Source organism: Balaenoptera physalus (genome assembly GCF_965194825.1).
Source record: "Balaenoptera physalus genome assembly, chromosome: 8".
NCBI classification, from domain to species: Eukaryota; Metazoa; Chordata; class Mammalia; order Artiodactyla; family Balaenopteridae; genus Balaenoptera; species Balaenoptera physalus.
The window spans coordinates 118,380,556-118,397,190 of NC_138887.1; the positions used below are offsets into that span (position 1 = coordinate 118,380,556).

Genomic DNA, 16,635 nt, shown 5'->3' on the forward strand with positions numbered 1-16,635 from the left:
GCGGCCCCTCCGAACTTCTCCTTTGGGATAGCTGCCGCCCCCAACCCCCGCTTCGTACCCTGTAGGGGAGACCCGCAGTCGTCCCAGGCAGCCTGTGACTGGATGGGCAAGTGATGAATGCTAGAGTGAATCTCAGGAACTCACTGGGATGCCCAAGCGTCATTCTCCAAACCTCCGCTGGTACTAAGGTGCGTGTTGGTCTCTGCAGCGCTACCCCATAACTGATTCCAATCTTGTGCAAGGAGTGCTATGTCTGAGCTCCTCAAACTCTTGAAACCCCACGGAACTCTTGCGTTCTCAGACCAAGGACCTCCTCCTCAATGCAGTGTTCCCAAACGGTCCGACCTAACCTGGTCTCTCCCTTCCTTGACATCATTCAGCCCCGCTCCACCAACACTTGCGTGAGCACTGAGTGTCGGGCTTTATGCTCAGCGCGGTACGGGGAGGAAGGCATATAAAAATGGGTATGAGAGAAATGTGTCAGCCAGAAGGAGGGTGCGGGCTCGGAGCGGGGGCAGGGGCGGGGTTGGGGGGTGGGCAGAGGCAACCTAGCCAGGGTGGGGCTGGGCTTCTAGGAATGTGCCGGCCCCTCCCTCCCTGGACTCACTTCAGGAGGAGGGAGCCCACGCTCAAGGAGGGGAATGCGAATCCTGGTAGGAGGGATAAAGGGAGGGACCTGGTTGGGCGGGGCCCTGGGCTGCACCCCCAGGGTTCAAGGGCTACCTCCCCGAGGCTTTTAAGCAAGTTAGGAGTTTTAGGAAGATCATGCTGCAGCAATGTGGCCATTGGACTAAATAAGTGTAAACCTGAGAACAAAGGATAACATTAAGAAGAAAAGAATTCCGTCTTGGTCATCAGAGTCTGCGCCATAACACGAGGCGTGGGGAAGGAGAGGAGAGAACGCGGAGGGGCGACACCGATGGGGTGGAATTGACACAGTGTGGGCACTAGCAGCAAGGTCGGGAGGGACCCAGGTTTCCGTCTTGCCGCCCTGTGACAGTGGCTCCCTGCACTGTCCCGGACCTTCAAAGGGAGAGTGGGCTACGCAGAGGAAAGCAGACTTTGGATCTGGATGTGCCTTCCTTGAAGCCCTCTGGGCTGGGCGGTCTCATCCTCCCTCCAGGGAGGGCATCCCTACCAGGCAGAAACTCGGCCCAAGAAAGTATTAGGGAGCAGGGCTGCAGGAGGATGGTCTCCCTCCAGGTGTGTAGATGGTCCATTCCCAGGCCTCGCCGCACCAAGAAGTCATCTCTTTCCCCAGGAGCAGCAATGCCCAGTAATCCAGACGACATTCCACCTTTGTTGATTGCCAAGAGGAATAAAGCCGGAGGGTTAACCCAAGGATATTTTACAGCAGAGAAGGAGAAAGGGTTTTGCTCAACCTTTACTCACACATGAATGTTTGCCAAAGTAATTCCCTGGAAAGTGTTCAGATATGAGCTCTGTTTCTCCCTCAAAGGATAAAGGAAGCATGGAAAAGACCCACCTAGGGATTGTACCATTTACTCTGCCCCCTCCTTTTGTCATTTCCAAAATAATACAACTCTAGGGATTTTTCACTTTCTTCAGGATTCAGTGAATGTCTACTCTAAGCAGGAAATTTAGCTGTAGAGGGAGGTCCTTCCTGATACTAGGAACAAGAAAAGAGAAATTCATTTATTTAGTCTCGATTCACTTACTCACAGGAAGCATGAAAACAGGGAAGTTCTGATAGATTTAAGGATTTTTTTTTAAAGGATATGGAGAACTCTTCATTAGTTCAAATGTTTTCAAATGCAGGTAAAGGAGACCCCAAACTCCAATAGCTTAAGCAATAAGGGAATTTATTGGCTGACATACTGGAAATCCAGAGGCAGTGCAAGCTTCAGGGCTGGTTGAGTCAGTGGCTCGGGTTGATTCCATCATTCTGCTTGGCTTCAACCTCAGGTCGGTAGCCACATGGCTGCTGTCATTCCAAGCATTACACTCAGATCCAACAATGCTCAGAGGAGGAAGAGACCGACTCTCTATGGGGGTCCCTCCTGGGCAAGGAGAAACCTTCTGGCCCCACCTCTACAGACTTTTTCTCACTTCCCATTGGCCTGAATTGGGTCTCAGGCCTATGCCTGAGCTGCCCACTACAAAGAAAATGAGATTGTATATAGACCAGCCAGGCATCCCTCGAACTGAGCCATTGTCATCTTCTTCTGAGGCACATAGCTTCACCGAAGGGGTGGTGGAGGCATGAACCAAGCCAGAAATCTACAAGGAAGATGGGAGCTGCAGAGATGACAAACAATGACCTCTGCAGACCAAGAGAATTTATTTCTGAAATGAACAATGAATCCTTGAGGTGATACTTTAGAAAAGGCTCTGACAAACAGATGAGACAGAGAATTAAAGATGATACCAGATGATCAGCAGAATAAGAAGAAAAAGTAAGCTGCACCAAACAAGACAAACACAAAGCTCATCATGCACAACGATCCAGTTTTTGACTCGGAGGAGCGCCTTGAAGGCACGGTTTCTCTGGGCCTCTTGCAGGTCTTGCTTTTGCTTTGCAACATGCGACCGCACCTTGGCCAGGTAGCGCACGTGACCTTCTCCGTGGGGGTCGCCCCCGCCCTGCTGGAGCCGCTGTGCATCAAAGAAGAGGTCGTTGCTGAGGTAGGCGCCCTGGTGCTCCCTCTCCAGCCCCTCGACCACGGCCATCAGCCCGGCCAGCTGCTCCCCCCGCTCGTCGCCGGACGCCCGGTTGTTGAAGGCGCAGTACCTCTGCCCGCACTCCCGGACCAGGCCCCTCAGCCTCAGGTTGTCTGTGTTGGCTACGTAGTCATGCAAGGATCCGTCCGCTAGGTCCTCCTTGTGGGTGAACAGGATGACCATGTGTCTCAGGGCTCTCGCCCCGAAGACCTCCTTCACCCTGGTCACGGCCACCACGTCCTGCTCTGTGAAGCGGCCCAGCTGGGTCACCAGCAGCAGCACGTGAGGCCCTGGGGCCGAGAGCAGGTAGCAGTCCCCGATGTTCTCGTACGCCTCCTGGTCCTGGGCCCTCGCCTCAAAGATGGGGGGCGTGTCCACCACCAGGATGCTCCTCCCGTTCCACGTGCCCGTGGCCGCCTGACACTTCCTGGTCACCGACTGCGCCCCCAGCCTGGACTCAAACGCTGGCTGGCCGAGGATGCTGTTCCCGGTGGCGCTTTTCCCGCCGCCTGTTTTGCCCGCCAGGATGATCCTCAACCAAAATGATCCTGGATTTAAGCTCTCTTCTCCTCCACCTGTCAGAGCACACAAAAAGTTAATGTGCCATTGCCATGGACTGAATGTGTCCCCCCCAAAATCATATGCTGAAACCCTAATCGTCAATGTGATGGCATCTGGAAGTTGGGTCTTTGGGAAGTGATGACGTCTAGATGAGGGCGTGAGGATGGAACTCCATGATGGAATTAGCATCCTTCTAAGAAAAGAAAGAGACTAGAACTCTCTTTCCACCAGATGAGGACACAGCAACCAGGAAGTGGGTTCTCCCCAGACACCAGATCTACCACACCTTGATCTTGGGCCTCCCAGCCTCCAGATCAGTGAGAAATAAATATTTGTTGATTACCACCCAGTCTGTGGTGTTTGTTTTAGCAGCCTGAACTGACAAGAAGAGTAATAAATGCCTTTTTAAGAGGAAGAGAACAAAAGATAAAAAGGAAAAGACCTAGAAGAAATAGCATCCCTGGATCAATAAGGCTATCACACTCTCTTTTCCCACCACAGGGCTGGACTCAGAGTAAATATTCTTACTAGAGAATAAAGGGAAGTCATGCAGAGCTGGTGGAATAAATCATCCCAGCTGGCCAAAGTCTTTAGGATCCCTCCTTTTGGGATGCTGAATTTTTCCACACTTTCCAGAACATTCTCCCTATTCAGTTCCCACCCTGAAGGCTTTCGGATGCTCAGAGCTTCCTATGACCACTAAATTAATTGTTAGTCGCATACTTTCAACTCCTCCCATCCCTGCCTGGCCTCTGTTTTACAAGATGGCAGGGTTTTATCTGAAAAAACTTACCCTCACTAAGGAGAGCATGACAGCAAATAGCCTAATAAGTTCTATTTCTTGGGGGATATGCATTTTCTTTGTGTTGAGGTGACTCTAGTCTTGTACCTTTCACTACAGGTGGGAAGTTTGCTGACCCAATGCTGAGTTCATGGTCCCCAGGTGTTGTGCAGGGCTCCACCAGATCTTACCTTTGATGCAGGTGTCTTCTCCACCCTTCTGAAGCCCCTCCATTTTGTTCTAGATGGAAAACAGGCAGAGATTGTTCATACTGGAGTATACTGGAGTATACTGTTGCATACTGGATGCAACATCTGACACAAAACACCACATTTTATAGATGAGGAGATTGAAGGGAGAAAAAAACAACTACTGAAGGTCACACATAATTTAATGGATGAGCCGAGACTAAAACCCAGGGCTGCTGACCCTCAGCCATTCTCGGCACTAGACTGAGCTTCCTCACAAAGAGTATATAGACAGTCGCAACACAAGAGCACCGCACGTGGTTTCCCACCACCTGTATTTAGCTACTAACAGGATGCACTGAAAAAGTGCTGTCCACCCAGAAGACCAAATAAGGAAGTTGGTCATTTCCTGGCTTCCTGGCTCTCTGTCTTCAGGGTCTCAGTCCTGGCACCCAAACTCAAGATTGCCTGGCAAAGTTTTGCCTTGGGTAAACTCACAAAAGACGTTCTTCCCTAAGTTTCCATGGTGATGGTGGTAGAGAGGGTCACGAATCATCCCAGTTTGCCCAGGACTGAGAAGATCCCCTGATCAAAGGAACTTCAGTGTTGAAACTGGGAGAGTCCCAGGCAAACCAGGACGAGTTGGTCACGCCAGGAGTAGGAGATTGTCATGACCCCAGGTGGGCAGTGGGGTGGAGCGTACATCCGGTAAACGGAGGGAAGGCCTGATTTGTTAGGCTCAGACCAGCTGTTATGTTACCAAAGATCTATGCTTCCATATTCTCAGCTCAAATAGTCTTCAACCAGTAGCTACCTCAGGGGCATCTCTCTCCAGTCCACTCCCCTTCTTTCATTGTCCCCCATATGCCTTTTTCTTGATCTTTGTCTTTCTTCCTACTTCCTACTTCCTGTGCTCAGTGAGTGGGGCCACTCAGCCCCACCCAAGGATGACTACTCAAGCTTCACTATTGGGAAAGAACTTCATGACCCTTCCCAAAACTGCATCAGGACCTCGCTGTGTGCAAAGTTTTAGAGTATTTTCTAAGGCTCAAGCAGTTAATGCTAAAGAATGAATCTCTAATTGTGGAATTTCAGCACCTAGGACAGGTGAACTGAAAAAAAATACTTTTTGGAATAAGTAGATTTCCTCCACGCTCCTTGGGATCACACCATATAGGATGTTATCTAGCCTCTCCACCTCTGAAACTGGCCACAGTGATTACCTTTGAAGGAAAAATAATTTAATAAATAAATAACTTGGGAATTATTTTAATTTGAATGTCAAAACTCAGCTTCTATCAGACAGTTTCCCGGTAATATCTTGCAATTCGTTCTAATGGTATTTTCAAGCCAAAAGAGAATTCTGCCTCAAGACTTCAAGTCTGAGTTTCCAGCCTGCCAGGCTGCCCTACAAGTTTTGGACCTACCAGCCCCCATAATTGCGTGAGCCAATCCTTCAAATAAATTTCTTCATACATATATCCTATTGGTTCTGTTTTTCTGGAGAAAACTGATACATCGATCCAGCTAATTCTCTCTGTTGAAATTTGGAGAAGGAGCAAACCTGAAAATAATTCTCATCTTTGGCTGGATCTTTTCAAGCACGAAGTCTATAGGGAGGATTTTTTTTAAAGATGTGATTGCATAGCGGGTGGCAAATGGGGACACCGGTGATTTTTAGATATCAGCTTATTTTCTGTGCTGATGATCTTGAAACCAAGGTGCTCTTGTACTTTTCTCATGTACTGCCCTTGGATCATCTTGAATGGTGGTCTCCAGAGAGGACCAGCAAGGAGGGGCTCCCAAGCATCTGAGGACACCAGGCTGGTACCAGGTAAGTGTCTAGATGAATGTTAAGGGGCAGAGAAGGTGATGCTGAAAGAGCTGCAGAAAGGGGAGCTGGAGTGGGGCTGGAGCTGATATGCCTGGACTCAGAGAAATCAGGTAACACTGTCCACGTCTTTTATATACGAGGAATACAGCAACGATGCGAAGCCACCTGCACCCAGGGCTGTGGGTTGAAGGGATATCCGAGAGAGATGGCAACCCCTTCACGGTGTCTCCCGGCCGATTGGGAGTGCAGGCAGGACCAGAATGTGCCGCCTGCGCTGTGTGCTGCGAGGGATATTCCCCTCTGGCTGCCCCTCAGACCCTCGGGAACGGGTCAAGCAGCGCTACTCACGTGATGTGTATGGCCAAGCGACTGGTAGCCAGCCATCTTGGAACAAGAATGAGAGGCTTAAATTGCTGCTCTCTCTGAGTCTAGTCTGAGCAGAAAGGGAAGTGAAAAAAGGGGCTCCTTCTCAAGAACCATCTTTCTCAATTATTTTTTGAGGATTTTTTTTCCCCTCTCTAGTCCAAACGGCCACACCTCTGGCCAGAAGGCTGCCACCGGGTCCCAGCTGCACACCCTCCCCCGCTCTGTCCCCTGCAGATCCCTGTGCCCTTGTCGCCACATTAGTCCCCTCCCGACATCACCATCATCGTGCTTCCTCCTGGCCATCAACCTAGCTCCCTTATTGTAGAGCCATCGTCCTTCCATTCATTCATTTAAAATGTTACTAAATACCTGGCCTTCCTAGACACTTCTCTCCCTACACTTGGAGGACGGTTGGACCAGTTTAGAGAACAGCTCCTTCCAAAGACAGGGAAAGAAGGTGATTCCTTCTACCACCCTTGGGAAGCCCCACTTCCTGCAACATCTCCACTGGGCAGGGCTGAAAGGAGCACGTGGGGACAGGAAAGGTAGAGGCACCCTTGGCAAAATTGTGAAATGGGCTGAAACTGGCCTGAAATGGGCCAAAACCCAGGCAGATTATCTTACTCTCATTTGCCAAAAGTATTCAGGATCTCCTCCCAACTGGCCCCACAAGAAAGGGTTGGAGAAGGTGACACGCTGATTAGGAATCATAAACAAGATGCCATGGTGAGACACTGTCACTGTCAAAGGGTGCCAGGCAGGGTAATCCTCCAGGAATAACGCCCTCATAACTCCATTCTGGTCAATGAGCAGGTTAAATCATTTTTCAAAACAATAAATTGTATTTCTTTCTCAGAAATAAAGCACATGTTTTACCCAAGCAGATCACCTTGAGTCCTGTTCCTGAAATCTTTTTCCCTCTTGAAAACAGAAACTTGCCTTCAAGTTGAGCGGTGTATGCAACAGAAACAAGCAACAGACATCAAGTCAGATTAAAATCGCAAGGCAAGTTTTCAGCCCGTTCTTCAAAGGGTATCCTACGACTTCTGGGAGCAGGTTGCAGGGAGGAGGGTCAGACCATCCTCCCTCACCCAGCAACGTGCAGAGAACTCTATAGGTGCACCCAGATGTGGGTGCAGCAGCCACTAGGTGCATATGTGAATACACTTTTGCACAAATGTGAGAAATAAGCAAGCTAGTATCACCAAAGGGCTACTCTCTGAGCTCATTCTGTTCAAAATTTTAGGTTCTGAAAAATATAGTACTAGTAATATTTTCTGTTTGCAGTTATTTGGGGCTTTAGGGTATGTAATTCCTGACCCTAATAATTTAGGAATAATGAAACTGAGGCTTAGAAAGATCAAGTGTGCAGATTGACACAGATTACTACTGGGAGAACTGCAGTGAGAAGAAGAAGGAGAGGGAGGGAAGGGGAAAGAGAGAGGTAGAGAGATGAACAAGACCTGTTACCTGGTAGGTCCTGGAAAGTTCTGAAAGTTCTCAGACAATCTTGCTGCAATCTTCCCTCCTCTCCCAGGCAACCTCTCTCATTGGCTTCTAGTCTCTTCACAAGAACCTAAGAGCAATGGCAGATGAAAAACCCTGGCCACCAATTCTATCTGCCAGAGAGAGAGAGAGAGAGAGAGAGAAAGACCCCGTCCCCTGGGGCAGGAAAAGGACAATGTGTGAGTTTCCTCACCAAGCCATCCTCAGAGAGTGACTCAAAAGCCCTCGGAGACGCCAGAGGAAGAAGGTTTTCTTTTTTGGTTTGGCTTGGTTTTGTTTTCTTTTTAATAACAGTTCCATTTCCTTCTCCCCACCGCATCTCTGTAAGGCTTTTGTGCAGAACAAGGTCTCTACCTGAGTTAGTCTGGAGACCCGGGGAAGCCAATGAACATCTGGGGCACAGCTGCATCCCAAACCAAGCATCTGCCGCCTTTCACTGGCCCACACTGGACCGACTCGCATCTCCCCACGCCCACCATTTACCTCTCCTGAATAAAGATAGCTTCTTATATGTAATTCCAGACGGCAGTGAAGGCTGAACTCAAGGCAGGCGTCTTGCTTGAGACCTTCTATGGCTCTGGCCCCCCTTCTTGTTTCTCTGTCAAATGCCCTGCTCTCAAGTCACCCATGCTTTGACCTGAGGAGGAGACAAAGTTTGGTACGTTTCTTCACCTAGGTGGACTTGCATTTCCACAGAAGCCAGGGCCACGTCCGACCCCACCCATAGTGCGATTTAGGCAAAGTGACAGGCACTTAAGGGGGTAGGGGTGCCCTGGTGCCTCCCACTGCCCTGATTAATGTTCTTCCTCTGCTTCTGTGCAAAGGCCCTGCTGGGGGCCCATTACTTGGAACCATTACTTGCACATTTGGGTTCAGAACTGTAAGTTGGAGAAACAGCTATAATCAGGACATTGAGCTACAAGTAACTCTTGGTTCTTTGCTTAGAGAGGAGGGCATTTATAATGCAGATAACACCCACATTTCACATTTGCAATGAAAACCATGCCTGACTTACAAAATATTCTCCCATATTGATACTGTCATTTTAACTTTTCAAACAATAATAGCTATTACACTGAATGAGGTGCATACATGCCCTCCTGCTGCAGAGGACAGAAAGGCATGCTTTTAACATACAGAAGACATTTTTTTCTCTTTGCTAGCTAGAAATCCCTCCGATATCTCATTTTAGTTGGTGGGGGGCGGGTAGGGGAAAGAAGGTTAAAAGATCAACTCCTCTAAGACAAAAATAACTCTTTGTGCTAGACATTTATCAACTCTTAACTGGTTTATCATGAATACTTTTATGCATGAAGTCAACTTATTCAGTCATCTCAGCACATATTTTGTAAATACTTGGTACACAAGACATTGCTCAGAGGTATCAAATCCACACCTGCCTCGTGAGTTTTTCACGGTTGAGGTAAACCTGTCCTTTTACCTGTCTTAAGCTACTGAGGCTAATACTCACGAGCCCACACCATAGAGACTATGGATCCTGACCGGCTACTTTCTGTGCATTAGAGAAAATGCAAATTAATCACTGAAAAAATCATCTTGGTTCTGTCTTCAGGCATTTCCTCAGCTACTACATAGGGTGAGATGAGATGCCTTCTACTGGTGACAATTGTATGGCTTTTCCTCTAAACAGCCTCTTCATATACTTAGCTGAATTTTTCTGTTAAATTATATGTATTTTTCTTGTTGACTCAAGAAAGGCCTTTATTTATTACTCAAGAAAGCAAAATACTACCTATTCTATATAACACCAGTTAACACTCCTTTTCTGCCCCTTTCCTTTCTTTATTTAGAGTTTTGTGGCTATTCAGGGCTCCTCTTTTTCCTTCAGTGTTAGCTCTTGGAATTCTAGTGATGGCTCTTCAAACCATAAGTGCTTCTAATGGTTGGTGAAAGAAATACCAGCAATAAAAAAGGAGGGAAATTGTTCCTTTGCCCCTACAGCTACAGAGAAAAACAGCAAATATTATTCCTGCAACAGAGTCTGTGAGATATCTAGTCCTCGAAAACTGTAGCTCTGCCCTGTGAAAATAACCATTTGTCTCTCAAAACTTGTAGAATTATGGTTGTCTTATTTAATAATGTGTTTCCTGGGACTTCCCTGGTGGCGCAGTGGTTAAGAATCCACCTGCCAGTGCAGGGGACAGTTTGAGCCCCGGTCCAGGAAGATCCCACATACCGTGGAGCAACAAAGCCTGTGCGCCACAACTACTGAGCCTGCACTCTAGAGCCCGCAAGCCACAACTGCTGAGTCCATGCGCCACAACTACTGAAGCCCGTGCACCCTAGAGCCTGTGCTCCGCAACAAGAGAAGCCACCACAACGAGAAGCCTGCGCACAGCAACGAAGAGTAGCCCCCTCTCACCACAACTAGAGAAAGCCTGCGCACAGCAATGAAGACCCAACACAGCCAAAAAATAAATAAATAATAAATGTATTTTAAAAATAATGTGTTTCCTTATTGTGAGATATAAATTGAAATCTAGTAATTCCTAACAAGTGTAAATACTCATAAGGTTTCTTGGACAGATCCAAAGGAGATCACTGATACTTCTTTCTTCTGCCATAGGCATGGAGGTAATAAAATAAAACAAAATAAAATAGTCAAAAAAAGTTTGAGACTTGTGTCTAATTTAAATTGACAATATGCTCAGTAAAAGAGAACTGTCAATTGGTGTCAAATATCTTGCAGATACTACCCCCTGCTGTTTATCTCTTAAGTTAGCTATGGTAAGTTTTTTTCTCAGTCTGGAAATTTTAACAAACATTTTCTTTATGGCTTCTATCATTCTTAGAAGGTCCTCCTTTCTCATCCCTTTATTTAAAAATATATTATTTAGGTCCACACAAAAATCTGCACATGAATATTTATAATAGCTTTATTCATGATCTCCAAAATTTGCAAGCAACCAAGATGTCCTTCAGTAGGCAAATGGATAAATAAACTGTGGTACATCCAGTCAATAGAATATTATTCAACATTGAAAAGAAATGAGGGGTTTCCCTGGTAGAGCAGTGGTTAAGAATCCACCTGCCAATACAGGGGACACGGGTTCAAGCCCTGTCCCGGGAAGATCCCACATGCCGTGGAGCAACTAAGCCCGTGAGCCACAACTACTGAGCCTGCGCTCTAGAGCTCGCGTGCCACAGCTACTGAGCCTGCGTGCCACAACTACTGAAGCCCACGTGCCTAGAGCCCGTGCTCTGCAACAAGAGAAGCCACCACAGTGAGAAGCCTGCACACCACAACAAAGAGTAGCCCCTGCTCGCTGCAACCAGAGAAAGCCTGCGTGCAGCAACGAAGACCCAGTGCAGACAAAAATAAAAATTAAAAATAAATAAATTAAAAATAAATAAATAAAAATAAAAGAAATGAGCTATGAAGCCATGAAAAGACATGGAGGAACCTTAAATGCATATTACTAAGTAAAAGATGCCATCTGAAAAGGCTACATACTGTATGATTCCAAGTCCGACATTCTAGAAAAGGCAAAACCGTGGGGACAGTAAAAGATCAGTGGTTCCAGGGTTTGGGGAGATGGATGAATAAGTGGAGCACAGAGTATTTTTAAGGCAGTGAAACTATTCTGTCTGATGTTATAATGGTGGATACATTTCACTATACATTTGTCAACATCCATAGGCTAGACAACACCAAGAGGGAACCCTCATGTAAACTGTGGTCTTGAATTAAATAATAATGTATCAATATTGGCTCATCAACTGCAACAAATGTACCACACTAATGCAACATATGAGTTGGGGGGAACACAGCATTCATTTAATTCTTGCTTGTATATAAGCAAGAATTAAATGCTTATATCAGAAAAGAAGAAAGTTCTCAAAAAATCTGTTTTTTCATCAACCTTAAGAAACTAGAAAAAGAAGAGCAAAACAAACCCAAAAGCAAGCAAGAAGATTGAAAAATGATAAAGATGAGAGTAGAAATCATGGAATTAAAAATAGAAAAAACAAAATGAATCCAAAAGCTGATTCTTTGAAAAGACCAATTAATAAACATCTAAAAAATATTTTCCTGGACTTCCCTGGTGGTCCAGTGGTTAAGACCCACGCTTCCAATGCAGGGGGCACAGGTCCATCCCTGGTTCAGGGAACCAAGATCCCACATGCCATGTAGTGCAGCCAAAAAAAAAAAAAAAATTATGTAAAAACTTTAAAAAATATATTTTCCAAGGGAAAAAGGGAGAAGACACAAACTACTAATATCACCAGTAAAAGAGGGGACATTACTACTGATCCTACACATATTAAATAGCCATTAAGAAAACCCTGTGAACAACTCTATGCCCATCCATTTGACGCTTTAGGTGAAATAGTCTTTCAATTCCTGGAAAGACACAAACTACCAAAACTCACTCAAGAAGAAAAAGATAGCCTAAACAGAATAGAGAGCCCCAAAATGAACCCACACTTATATGGGCGATTAATCTGCACAAAGGAGACAAGAATATCCAATAGGGAAAAGCCAGCTTCTTCAATAAATGGTGTTGGGAAAACTGGACAGCTACATGCAAAAGAATCAAACTGGACTAGTTTCTCACACCATATACAAAAATAAATTCAAAATGGATTAAAGACTTAAATCTAAGACCTGAAATCATAAAACTTCTAGAAGAAAACATAAGCAGTAAGCTCTTTGACATCCGTCTTAGTAATATTTTTTTGGATCTGTCTCCTCAGGCAAGGGAAACAAAAGCAAAAATAAACAAATGGGACTACATCAAACTAAAAAGCTTTGCACAGCAAAGGAAAATAAAAAGTAAAATGAAAAGGCTGCCTACTGAATGGGAGAAGATATTTGCAAATAATATATCCAAAAGGGGGTTAATATCCAAGATATACAAGGAACTCAAACAACTAACATCAAAAAAATAATTTGATTAAAAAATGGGCAGATGATCTGAATAGACATTTTTGCAAAGAAGACATACAGAGGGCCAATAGGCACATGAAAAGCTGCTCAGCATCACTAATCATCAGGGAAATGCAAATCAAAACCACAATGAGATATCACCTCTCACCTATCAGAATGGCTATTATCAAAAAGACAATAAATATCAAGTGTTGGCCAGGATGTGGAGAAAAGGAAACCCTCATGACTGTTGGTGGGAATGTAAATTGGTGCAGCTGCTATGGAACACAGTATGGAGATGCCTCAAAAAATTAAAAATAGAACTACCATATGATCCAGCAATTCTACTCCTAAGTATTTATCTGAAGAAAACAAAAGCACTAATTAGAAAAGATATATGAACTCCTATGTTCATTGCAGCATTATTTACGATAGCCAAGATATGGAAGCAATCTAAGTGCCTATCAATAGATGAATGGATAAAGAAGATGTGAGTAATAACTAGACTTATAATGGTGATCATTTTGAAATGTATCAAAATAATTGAATCACTATGTTGTACAACAAGAACTAACATAGTGTAGTAGGTCAATTATACTTCAAAAACAAACAAAAAAACTCATAGAAAAAGAGATCAGATTTGTGGTTACCAGATACAGCGGGTGGGAAAGGGGAAATTGGATGAAGGCTGTTAAAAGGTACAAACTTCCAGTTATAAGATAAATAAGTACTAGGGATGTCATGTACAACATGATAAATATAATGAACACTGCTGGATGTTATACATGAAAGTTGTAAGAGAGCAAACCCTAAGAGTTCTCAGCACAAGAAAAAATATTTTTTTCTATTTCTTTAATTTTGTATCTACATGAGATAATGGATAGTCACTAAACTTACTGTGGTAATCATTTCATGATGTATGTAAATAAAATCATTATGCTCTACACCTAAAACTTATGCAGTGCTGTATGTCAATTATATCTCAATAAAACCGGAAGATAAAAAATATATATATTGACAAAGGTTTATCAAAGTTTACAATTTTTCAATTTTTTTCCAAATGTTTTAGATATATCAGATTAAACAGATAACTTTCAGCCTCTCAGTAAAAGAATAAGAGATATAATATAGTCATTTGATAGGTCTTGGTAAAGCCTTTTTGGTATACTACCCAGATGTTGCAAAATCTAATGTCTCAAATGACTGGCTAATAACTCCTTTTGCAAGCCAAGAAGTTTACACTATTTTGTTTTCAACAAAAAAGAAGGCAGATATATCCATTAATACACAATTTGAAATTAATGAGAGATCACTATGTGGTTTGGGGGCATTTGTCTTGGAAGGGGTTCAGAGAATTGAGCGGACTTGCCATTAAAAAAATTGGTTTTATTCTTATTATTTATTTATGTGAACAAGGTTTCTCTTGCCTGCACTGATTAAAACAAAAAATAGGAGCTGAATTGATCTGAACATTGTCTCATTCTAGCAGAGAATAATAGTCATGCATGCATACATAAAATAAATGGGAAAAAATCTCACTGATTCTGAGAGATGCACTTCCAAAGTAAAAAAATTTATTAAGTTATTATTTTACAAATGTTGTGATATGTTTGTGTTGTTTTGATCAATTGTGTACTAATTATACTTAAATACAGAAGAGATGTTTTACTTAAAGTTTTACAGTCACAGAACTTTTTTCAATTTTCATATATATTTTTGTGGCAGAAATGTATGCTAGGATGATCGAGATTTTTCCAGCATAAAAATCCATTATAATAAGATACAAGTCTGTGGAGGATTTAAATGGACAGTCAAGGAGAAAAAGGAACAAGTATAAAATTTCTATTATAAAAGAGCTTGTTCATGTATTTTTTAAATACTTTATGGTTGGTATCCAACTTCTATGTTATTTATGTTATTTTTTTAAAGAAGTAGCAGTTTTGGGGCTTCCCTGGTGGTGCAGTGGTTAAGAATCCGCCTGCCAATGCAGAGGACACAAGTTCGATCCCTGGTCCAGGGAGATCCCACATGCAGCAGAGCAACTAAGCCCCTGCGCCACAACTACTGAGCCTGTGCTCTAGAGCCGGCGAGCCACAACTACTGAGCCCGCGTGCAACAACTACTAAAGCCCACGCGCCTATAGCTGGGGCTCTGCAGCAAGTGAAGCCACTGCAATGAGAAGCCCGTGCACCGCAACGAAGAGTAGCCCCTGTTTGCCGCAACTAGAGAAAGCCAACGCACAGCAACAAAGACCCAATGCAGCCAAAAATATATAAATTAAATAAATAAATTTTTAAAAAATTTTTAAAAAGTAGCAGTTTTATTTTAAAATGTTAATATCTACAATGTGTTAGAAATTGCATTCTTTGCAAACATTCATGATGAAAAAAAATTTAAGTTCAGTTTAAAATGCTCAAGGGAACACCTAGATTCAAAAAAGTTTTTTGGTGAATACACAAGCAAAAATGTTTGAAGACAATTGCTCTAGAGAAACTCTTACATGGATGAATACATGAGGATATTTTTATAAGAAAGCTCATAACAGTAAAAAGCTAGAAACAACCCAAATATCCATCAAGAGTAGATTGAATAAGCAAACTGTAGAATACCCACACAATGGAGTAATACACAGCCATAAAAATGAACAAAATACAGCTACCGGCACCAGCATGGATAAATCTCACAAACACTATGTTGAACAAAAGAAGAAAGTCCCGGGAGAACACAGAGTCTGATTCCATTTTTGTCAAGCTTAATAATGGGCAAAACTAAAATATATGTATTATTTAGAGCAACGGACATAGGCAGTAAAACTATAAGGAAAGGCAAGAGAATGATTTTCACGAAGGATAGGGGAGTGATGATACCTTGCTGAGAGGGAGGCCATGTGATCAAGAAGAAACTCATGAGAGTTGAGTGGAGAACTTCAAAGAGCAATGAGGGCTTCCCTGGTGGCGCAGTTGTTGAGAGTCCACCTGCCAATGCAGGGCACACGGGTTCGAGCCCTGGTCTGGGAAGATCCCACATGCCGCGGAGCAACTGGGCCCGTGAGCCACAATTACTGAGCCTGCGCGTCTGGAGCCTGTGCTCCGCAACAAGAGAGGCCACGATCGTGAGAGGCCCGCGCACCGCGATGAAGAGTGGCCCCCGCTTGCCGCAACTAGAGAAAGCCCTCGCACAGAAACGAAGACCCAACACAGCCATAAATAAATAAATAAATAAATAAATAAATAAATAAAAGGTTTATTAAAAAAAAAAAGAGCAATGAAACAAGATGTGAACTAGTAGAGAAACTTACTGTTGTAACTGAGCAGGACCCTATGAGGCCTTCCCAGAATAAATCCCCGCTGATGTCCTCCACCTTTTGTCTGTAAAAAAAACTTTAGTTAAAGGATAAATTTAATCAGTAAAGTGAGAAAATGCAGAAAGGAAAACAGTCAAGCAAGACAAAATAATAGCATTTTAGCCATTAAACAAAGTCAAGGACCTTTAGTTCTTCCTCAAGGGCTATAGATAATATTCTGATCCATGTCCTTTGAGTTGTTTTGCAGATACTGAAACCCCTACCAGGCGGAAGAAGTTAACTACATGCTGCGCACAAGCACGTAGACCCCAGACCGGTTGGAACCAGAAGGTCGATGATGCTGACTCTCGATTACCTCACCACCAACCAATCAGAAGAAGGTCCACGAGCTGATCACACACCCCACAAACACCCTTCCTCACCCTGTCTTTATAAACCTTTCCCTGAAAGCCTTCGGGGAGTTCTGGCGTTTTAAGCACAAGCTGCGCTGAACTCCTTTCTTGGTGCCCTGCAATAAAGCTG

General features: G+C 44.0%; 1 protein-coding gene across 4 annotated transcripts; it reads right to left on the minus strand.

Annotated features, from left to right (window-relative positions):
- Window positions 1-1,004: 1,004 nt before the first annotated feature.
- LOC309666121 (GTPase IMAP family member 5-like) lies at window positions 1,005-16,137 on the minus strand. 4 transcript variants are annotated; one of them, XM_082473208.1, is made up of 3 exons: window positions 7,883-8,058; window positions 4,216-4,264; window positions 1,007-3,257 (listed from the first exon to the last, which is right to left on the minus strand). In XM_082473208.1, exons 2-3 carry the CDS (start codon window positions 4,256-4,258, stop codon window positions 2,377-2,379), a joined length of 924 nt encoding a protein of 307 aa, XP_082329334.1. In that variant the 5' UTR covers window positions 4,259-4,264; window positions 7,883-8,058; the 3' UTR covers window positions 1,007-2,376. The 4 variants fall into 4 exon arrangements, with proteins under 4 accessions (XP_082329332.1, XP_082329333.1, XP_082329334.1 ...); XM_082473209.1 differs by lacking the exon at window positions 7,883-8,058 and adding an exon at window positions 7,289-7,795; XM_082473206.1 differs by adding an exon at window positions 16,108-16,137 and having other exon boundaries at window positions 1,005-8,555.
- Window positions 16,138-16,635: the final 498 nt, after the last annotated feature.

Coding starts and splice junctions, on each gene's coding strand:
- LOC309666121 (XM_082473206.1), bottom strand. CDS start 3,432: ATGCTAATTCCATCATGGAGTTCCATCCTCACGCCCTCATCTAGACGT.